Raw genomic sequence first — 9,550 nt, 5'->3', positions numbered from 1 at the left:
AGAGGAGATGAACACAGAGCACAGACAGGAGGCTCCATCCATCTTCGACTCTGCATATAATGTTGAGCATAAATAAGCCCTTAAACTTCACGCCTGCCATGCCTCTTTTGGTTCCATGATGCCAGCATGCCATCTAAAATCAACACTGGAGTGGCACAATGCTGCCATTGTTTGGTTCTGTTTAGAGACAAATTCTTGTGCGGGGCAGACTAAACCATTTTGTGTTTTTAAGGGTTAAGAGGGGCCTCAGAGAACTTCCACTGTATTTTAAAAATGAGCCTCTTAAACAGTTTATTCATTCATTCATTGTCCGTAACCACTTCGTAAGGGTCGCGGGGGGGCTGGAGCCTATCCCAGCTGTCATTGCGCTAGAGGCAGGGTACACCCTGGACAGGTGTTATGGCACTAATTATTTTAAAATCTTTAAAAAAGTCAAACAAAACCAAACTTTGAAGCTTTTATGTGTCTTCGATAGAGAGTCCCAGGGATGATGTTTTTCTGTAGGCCAACACAGAAGTTAAAATCGGCCAGGTTCCCTCGTCAAAAAGCCCATTGGATTGCTTACCATTGGATAAGCTCTGTGATAAACAAACATTCATGATCCTTACATATTTCATTCAGCAAGATAATCTTCACAAATCAACACCACTTAAAGGATTTGAAAACCTAAATGCAATCAGCAGAAGTAAAAAGCTAATGCTAGGCTAAAACAAACTACACTACGGTTGTGTCACAACCACGACGTGTCTGTAAACCTGTGTTCGGCGGTTTTGCGTGATGATATTTTGTAGTCTCATTTACCCGCTTGTTAGCAGCCGCCGTTTTTAAGACAAATTAAGCTTCGAAGTTTGCCAGTGGGACAATTACTGACATATTTTGTGTCATAAAACAAAACCTGAAATTCTCTTCAGTTTATGTTAACCACAGACATTATTTATGGCTTCTAACCAAAAAAAAAACCCATTCAAAAAACCATTGACTTTGAGACGAGGGAACCAGAGGTACTGATATGCAAACTGATTTCTGGGTTTTAGGACTCATTGCTGGGCTTCTCTAATTATCCCACTCCCTCCTCCAAACTGTAATGCCCCTGTTAGTTCACAACAACAGTACACAATTATGAATAAACATGACTCCACTGAATCAGCCAATCCCCAGTGAGCTGCAGCAGCTGCAGATCTAATTGTTGAGGTGTTTACTGTATCTCCTGCATCCCACTGGAACAGATAATCAGCTGACTGTATCCCTGTGTTCACACCTGCTCCGTCCTCCAAGGTTAAAGGCAGACTTTGATCACATCAAGTAAATGCTTAAATTAGCCCTGCTGTGTATACGTTCAAGGCTGATTCTGCAAATGCATCCAGCCTGTCCTGCTGCACGTAGGCTGCACAGACACATGGTGCAAAAAAAAAAAAAAAAGGAAGACTGCGCCTTTAAGGGCAAGTGTGCGAGGCGGAGCCAGCGCGTCTCTCGTGTGGTGGAGCTTATAAGACATTGCTCACTACAATGCAAGACTTATCTAAAAGTGTCACTGTTTAGCCGGAGCGCCTCCAACTCGCAGGCGTCCTGTCCTCTGATGCAATCAGGAGACTACATACTCTAACCAAAGGAACCGAGGAACTATATTTCCCCCCCAGAGGAGTCTACGGGAGCGAGTGAGCGGAGGAAGAAGTGCGAGGTTATTTAGGTGAGTTCAGAAAGTGATTTTTGAAATGTGTTGGCTGTCCTAAGAGCCCATGTCTGTCTATTGTTGTGTATGTTGGTGCCAGCACGACAGACACATTGATGCAGCTCGTATTGCGATTATTTGTGTGTTTTTATATGTTGTTTTTATATCTTAAAGCCAGTTAGTGGAGCCGACTTTAAAAGAGTTTAAAAAGTTTTGACGAAAATAAACAAAAAAAAATAAATGGGGACACATTTGTCCCATTTTGCTAAACCTATATTCCTCTTTTCTTAAAAAATACAGTTTTTGATCCATTTATGTAACTTCTGGCAGATTGCAAACCTATATCCTGGTTTCCTTATTTTATTGTACTACATCTCTTTTTCCGCTTAAGCTAAAAGTGAAATTACCATTCTGTATCATCATTACCTGGCTTGCCAAATAGCTGACTTGTGTATTGTGGTGTGAGTCACCTGCCTGCTGAAGTTCTTTTAACCATTATTATCTCAATCCGGTAAAGTGAGGGGGTGTGCGCGCGCTGTTTGCTTGCCGCACAGGTAGAGCGGGTATGGTTGCTCGGAAACCGCTGCAGGGGTGTCATGAGCGGGGTGTGAACTCCTTCTTTCAAGGTCTGTGTGTGTGTGTGTGTGTGCGTGTGTGTGTGAGTGAGTGAGTGAGTGAGTGACTGCTACAATCCTGAATCAAAGGCAAGCTCTCTCCTGATGTTTGACATCAGTGCTAACCCCGTCAGACCTCCTCCTGCGTTTCCCTCACACTGCAACTGAGCCTGTCCACCTGTTGTATAAACAAAAAGTCCACTGTTGACCATAAAAAGACATTCTCTGGTCAAATTATGTGAATTAAGTGACTTCGAGAACCCCCCCCCCCTTAATGCTCTGCATGACCGCACATCATTTGTTTAATCCGGCTGCCTGTAAATGCTCTTATGGTTAACTGCCAGGATGAACTGTCTTTGCACCTGTTGCAAGAGGAAGCACAAGCCCCCGGGGTTCATTATCGAGGATCATGTTGCTTCCCATCCCCACCGAACCGAATCGACGGCCCTGGGCATGGGGAGTTGCATGCCTTGTTGGGCAGTTTGGCTCACGCTGATGCCCCGGGCTTCCTGTTGTTTTAGAGCTTTGTTTCTCACCAGCTGTCAGGGCTGCACATAAATATGGCTCTTAGGAGACCGGGAAACGAGGGGGCCGTGATCTTCTCAGTCATCACTCCCACATTATAAGGAGGACAGTGTGTCTCTGGGTGTGCACATGCACCTCATTTGTGGTCTCCAGATGAGGTGACCACCAGGCCGATGGATGCACCTGTTTGGCTGCATTCTGGTTAATGGGACTTTTGATAGTGAGCTAAAGACTAGCTGCAACAATGTGCGTCTGGTGTCACAGTAAACTCAGACATGGTGTGCAACACCTATGGCTACCCATGATGCACTTGCTTGCAGACATACATGTTCTGATCAGTGTTTTCCAATTAACAAAATATTACAACATTACGCAAAATAATGTTATGTTGCATGACAATCGATTGGATCTTTGGATTTCAGTGCCAAAAAAAGAGGCATGGCCTTGATGTATCGCAAGGTACCTGTTTTTGATGGTCTGGTGTTTTGGCATATACAGCTGGTTGGTGGCAAAAATGTCTAATATGCAAGTAAAGATTGCAAGCAGTTGCAGTTTTCAGTTTTGAAAATAATGCCTGAGATTCTGTCATACAGAACAGGTTAATCCAGTGTGAGATCGGATTTTGCTTCCAGTGTACCGCTGACCCCAAAAATATCAATATGTTGCCAGGGTTCCTCCCAGTTTCAAATATTGTACACATTGTTTACTCAGCCCTGACACATACTTTACATGACACGAACATTCAGGTCATTTGACTTGACTTGCAACATCAGGTCTATCTCTCTGGTAACCGGAGGAGCCCCTTCCTCTGCTGTTCAGGACAAACGAGATTGCAGCACTGGAGCACAGCACGGTCGAGTTTTAAAATAAACTGTAAACTTATTAAAGAGTGGAGGTCTGGAGAAATGCAAGTCTGAATGTTGGTTAATGAGTTTACACCTTAGATTGAATTTAGACTATAGATGGCTGTAGTTGAAATGTAAGTTGAGTTGTATTTTTTCTTGTAAATCAAAACTGAACCAGTGTTTCCACTTTATGGAACTAAAACTTTTTATCTACATCAGGACAGCAGTTTGAAAAAGTAGACTTGGAGAACGGACAAAAGAAGTATTATAACAACATTGATGACAGAGATGTTTGTTGTTTTTGGTCTGTCTACTGCCTTTCTGCTTAATTTGTAAAATACAGAACTCTATGTACAAAGTCTTCTATCCTTGTGATGTGTTGGGACATAAATGACCTAAAATCTTGTCAAGCTAAGCTTTTGTCATTCCTCTGTCACAGGAGATTGTTGTCTATGTAGAGAGAAAAAAAAATCACAAGCTCAAGGCCATAGCTAAATATTTGCTTTGGTGGGCAGCAGACGGGTGTGTGTGTGTGTGTGTGTGTGTGTGTGTGTGTGTGTGTGTGTGTGTGTGTGTGTGTGTGTGTGTGTGTGTGTGTGTGTGTGTGTGTGATTTGCTTTCTATTCTAATATCTGACTTTTCTCTTTCTTGGTGTAAGTTGTGGATGTGGACTCTCCTTTTTTCCCTCATTTTCTGTGTCTCTTCATCTGCTTTTGCTGTCACCGTCACTCATAGCTGTGTCTTTGCTGTGTTTCAGGTAAACCAGAAGTGTTTCCTGACTTTGATGCGACCCGAGTGTGCCTGGAGCATGTCCACAGTGGGTCTGACTGCCCAGGAGATCTCTTTTCCCATAGAAAACCCCTTCCTGAGGGGCAGCTACTGTCACAGCATGGCTGGATCCAAACCCTCCTGGAACTATCGCCATGAGCTGGACAAGTGAGTGTTCAGGTGCCACAACTAGCAGTTCATTAATGGGGAGATTTATAGAAAGGGATAGTTTTTTTGAATGAAAGTGCTGTACTTTTATGGCTTAGTTCTGTTTGAGATTTCCTTTAATTTATGATTAAATCACTTATTTCAACTGGCACTAATCTATTTTTTTCTTTTTGAACAGTTTCTACTTCACTATGGACACTGCACAGACAGATCACAGCTCTCGTGCCCAACATAAGGGGCCACCTCCGCCATCTCTAAGTTATGAAAGTAAGTGCACGATCTGTCATCTGCACAGTACAGGTCTTCTGAAATACACAAATGCTGCATTGGATGCATTGCTCCTTTCAATCATCTACTACATACTGGATAGTGTAAATGGTTTTCCAGATGTATAAAGTAAGCTAGTAGTCATGGATGGATTACTGAACAGGCCTATGAGGCACAGGCCTAGGAGCTCAAAGTGTTGGGGCCCCTCTGGTCTTCATCTGCAAATTGTCACTCAAATAAAAAATAAACATGTACTAACCAGGAAAAGACTCAAAATAACCACATAGAGATGCAAAGGAACTGCAAAGAGACAAATACGAAATAACTGCAAAGAGATGCAAACAACAACAAAAAAATTTCAGACACAAAACAACCCAAAAAGACGCAAAATCACCTCAAAGACACACAAAACGACTGCAAAGAGATGTTAACATCAGCAAGAGAGAGGCAAAACCTCCATGAAGGGATGCAAAACAACTAAGAAAGACACATAATTATCTCAAGGAGCTACAAAATGACCTCACAGAGACACATAACGACTGCAGAGATGCAATCAACAAATGAGAGGCAAAACAACTGCAGAGAAACAAAACAACCCAAAAGACACAAATGACCTCAAAGAGCCACAAAATGACTGCAAAGAGATGCAAACAACAAAATAAGAGAGGTAAAACCACTACAAAGACACACCAAACGACCAAAAAAGACACAAAATTACTTCAAAAAGACAAAATGATCTCAAAAAGTGACAAAATTACCACACAAAAATGACGGCAAAGAGACGCAGACAACAATATTAAAAGAGGCAAAACCACTACTGAGACTGTGTGTCTTGCTCCTATGTTGCAGAGGTGGTGGAGCTTTTTGTTTATCTGTGTCCAGTTTGTCTCATAATCCACCCATGCAAGATGTCCATTGGAGGAGTAAATTATGATTGTCACTAAAACCTTTATTAATAATACTGTGCCTCTAATGTGATGGTTTTTTTTCCTCTCTGACAGAACACAAACACAGTCCCAGCTCGCAGAGATTACCTCCAAAGAAATCCCGACCCCCACATCTCTCCCTGTCCTGCAGCGCTGAACCGTCCACCCCAAGTCCTGCTGATGACGACCAGGTGGTCCCTTCATTCCAGAGGCTCTCGGTGTACGAGTGCAGCAGTCCACCACAGACGCCAGGCAGATGCTCCAAGCCTCTGCCCCCCATCCCTCCACACACAGACATCTCCCCTGAGCAGGCTATGGACAGCGAGGTAGAATTTTTCACAAGTTCGGACGACAGCCGCTGCCTGGTGTCTGAACAGTGTCACAAATCATCTCCTTTTCGATACGGAGTCCCCAGTCGAAGGAGCTTCAGAGACTGCGGGCAGATTAACTATGCTTACTATGACGGACCATTACAAAGCCCAAAGCAGCCCCAGCAGCAGCAGCAGCATCATCATCCGCAGGAAGTGCGGGAACAGTACGAGCAGCAGCGACAGGAGCCGCCTGAGCCGGTGGTCTGTCAGAGACAGCAGGACAAAGCTCAGAGGAGGCTGCGGCGCTCGCACTCCGGCCCAGCTGGATCCTTTAACAAGCCGTCACTGTTGCGCCTCACATGCCACAAACGCCACACACAAAGCATGGATAAGCCTGAGGTGCCGCCCCCCATCCCGCCACGAACAATCAAGACAGGAGACTACCGCCGCTGGTCAGCAGAGGTCTCGTCTGGAGCTTACAGCGACGACGACAAGCCACCCAAGGTGCCCCCGCGGGAACCTTTGTCCAGAGGCAGCTCCCGCACCCCCAGCCCCAAGAGCCTCCCGACATACATAAACGGCGTCATGCCCCCAACCCAAAGCTTTGCACCAGATCCGAAGTACGTAAGTCGGGGTTTACAGAGACAGAACAGCGAGGGCTCCCCCTGCATCCTCCCCATTATAGAGAACGGCAAGAAAGCCAGCACCACACATTACTATCTCCTGCCTCAGCGGCCCGCATACGTGGACTCACCTTGCGTGGAGAGACTTCTACGAGTCATGGACAGCCCCACAGCTCGCAGTACAGACGCATCAGACTCAGACTGGGACTGTCACACCCGGAGGAAAGCACATGTGGATTTAGTTTGAAAAGTTATAGTGGAAGTAGCAGAGGACTCTACTGTACATGAGCAAAAACCACTTGAAAAACTGCTGCTTTTACTTTTTTTTTTTTTAACCCCTATGTATTCTGAACACACAGGGTATGTGCGCACTGTATTCAGTTACTGGTAATGTTGGAATCACAGCTGAGATACTAAAAGAAACTGTATCTCAGACTATAGATTGTGGGCGAGATTCAACATTGTAGAGCTTATTTTTGATATTAGTTTTATTTCACAACATCCAACATTGTGCTGTTTTTTTTTTTTATGGTACAGTCAGAGGGTACAAGCGGGCCTTGAACCTCATGTGCTCAGTGTTTTCTGGAAGGTTGAGGATGTTTTGTGAGATGACGCTGCTTTTGTGTCTCACAGGGGACAAAAGGTCAGTAACATAACCATGTATCACGCAATATATGAAGTCTAAATGCTAATTAATTTTGTAACGAAATGAAGGATGCTAGCACACAAATCTCTTTTCTGTTTGCTATTAACACACTGATATGGTTTTCCTGCCTTGATGAAGTCTTAGGCCACTATATCTGTGTAAATTTCCCTCATGGTACATTTTGTACTCAGAGTTGGGTACATAACTGGTAGCTACGCATGTTTCCATTGGAATGTCTAGTGCAGCTTAAATGGTGTAGTCAGTGAGTGTGTGTATGATGTGCGTGGACGTGTTTGTGCAAACGTGCATGTGAACAGCAGTTGGAAAAGTGTTGTGTGAGACTTTAGTAAACGACTTTCTACGATTGGTAGAAAACTGTCAACTATACTTGTTACTGTGCTCTGCTTAGTTGCAGCACCTGCTTTTGAACACAGCCCTCTAAAACAGTGATTGTTTTTTGGGTTTTTTTCAGTGTCCAGGTCTGTTTTGTTGCACGGAAATCGGCCTGTCGAACATTAAGTGAATGTACTCTTTACTGAAATTCCATCAAATAGTTGGAGGAGCTTCTTTTTGGTCAAGCTGTGAGTCATTGCTTGGAGTTAATTTGCCTCAAGTACTACCTCCCTTTGATATTAACCCTATGTATCGCATATTTCCCATTAGTAAAGGCAAAATCTGAATATATAAAAGATGAGGCTCCGTATGTGACCCAAACACAGTTTTTATTTTAGAGCACTTTTAAAAAACAGTGTTACAAAGTGCTCCACATGGCAGCAAAATAAAACCCCACAAGTCATAAAATCAACATATTTTAAAAGACAACAGCTCAAGAAAAAAACAAATTTGCATGTAAAATTGAGGAAACAAAAGATAGTTCAGAGGAAGTTGGGAAAGGCTCTCTGACAAAAGTATGTTTTAAAAAGGAAATTAAAAGAGATCACTGACTCAGCGGACCTGAATTCCTCAGGCAGATAGTGCCAGAGCCTCGGGGCCCTGACGGCGAATGCTCTGTCCCCTTTCAATTAAGAGTAACACAAAATCAGTTCTAACCGGATATCCTTAAATAGAGATCAGCAGATCGTAGATCACAGAGATGCTTGGCTAACCTGTTAATACAAATGCATTACAAAGACAGCGCAGGGTTTACCTACCTGACACAGACTTTCCTGTTCTGCTCATGCATTCCTGCCTTACATGGTTGCAGTGGGTGTGGTCTGAGAGACTCTGGCTGCTGGCAGCCAAGAAAATGTATGAATTTTTATGTTGTAGATTATTCAAGAAGCATCAGGACGGTATAGTAAATGTAGCAAATGTATTGAAGTAACCCTTGGTATTGAACACGGTTGGGAAAACTGCTAAGGTCAAACGGTCATTGAAATATACTTTTTTTTCCTCCTCTCCCTCCTGCTCACAAAACCTTGCCAACACAATGTTGCTTTTGACTTAAATGTCAAAAAAATGTTTACATCATACACTGATACTATTTAATCTTAAGGTATTCGTATGTCTTATTAGGAATAATAAAACTGAATGAAGATTATCAAGAAATAACTTCTCTGCTGTGGTGAAGACATGCACTGGGAGAATACAGTATGCTGTGTACAGTATTTAACAATTCAATTTGTTGTTATGAATAGTTGATAAGTATATAGTCTTTAAAAAGAAAGCCAAAATAAAATGACTTATTTATGAGCCTGCTTCGTTCTGTTTCTTCAATCTGTCAAGCCTGAGCTCTCTACTCAGCTGTTTGGCCTGTTTTATCACCCACACACCCTCCTGCTGTGCCTTATTGTGACTGGCCTCTATCCAGAGAAAGAAAAGTGACTTACAATGGTCGACTGACAGGTGTGCAGCGTTTTACCTTCCTCTTCCTGGTTAGAGTGCGGTCTCCTCCTGCATGACTGCTCAGATGCTCTGCAGCAACCAGCTTTGCATCCACAGGTTTTTTAAGCACTTAACTGTGTCGCAAGTGTTTTACTCTTGACTTGAGTCCATGTGGCTAGGTATGGAGCCAAAACCGCAGTGAGCAAAGCAGAACATTAGAGGTCAATTTATTACTGAATAATAAGCTGCAGTCACAATATCCACCATAACCTCTCTGCAAGTCAGTGAGCATTTTTGTAGTTCTTTGGTTTTAGTTTGATAGCAATTGATTTACAATTATTGCACCAAAGACAACAGACTGAAC

At 43.2% G+C, this 9,550-nt stretch overlaps 1 protein-coding gene across 2 annotated transcripts; it reads left to right on the top strand.

Moving 5' to 3' along the window:
- The first annotated feature begins 1,486 nt into the window (after positions 1 to 1,486).
- On the top strand, positions 1,487 to 9,054 carry errfi1a (ERBB receptor feedback inhibitor 1a). Of its 2 annotated transcripts, XM_042506633.2 has the most exons (4): positions 1,487 to 1,687; positions 4,411 to 4,589; positions 4,768 to 4,856; positions 5,858 to 9,054. In XM_042506633.2, exons 2-4 carry the CDS (start codon positions 4,438 to 4,440, stop codon positions 6,961 to 6,963), a joined length of 1,347 nt encoding a protein of 448 aa, XP_042362567.1. In that variant the 5' UTR covers positions 1,487 to 1,687; positions 4,411 to 4,437; the 3' UTR covers positions 6,964 to 9,054. The 2 variants fall into 2 exon arrangements, with proteins under 2 accessions (XP_042362567.1, XP_042362574.1); XM_042506640.2 differs by lacking the exon at positions 1,487 to 1,687 and having other exon boundaries at positions 4,462 to 4,601.
- The last annotated feature ends 496 nt before the right edge of the window (positions 9,055 to 9,550 follow it).

The sequence above is a fragment of the Plectropomus leopardus genome, chromosome 2, assembly GCF_026936395.1.
Source record: "Plectropomus leopardus strain MGB_pleo_1.0 chromosome 2, ASM2693639v1, whole genome shotgun sequence".
Lineage (NCBI taxonomy): Eukaryota > Metazoa > Chordata > Actinopteri > Perciformes > Serranidae > Plectropomus > Plectropomus leopardus.
Note: the sequence above shows the minus strand (reverse complement) of the source record. Positions and strands in the feature narration are given on the sequence as shown.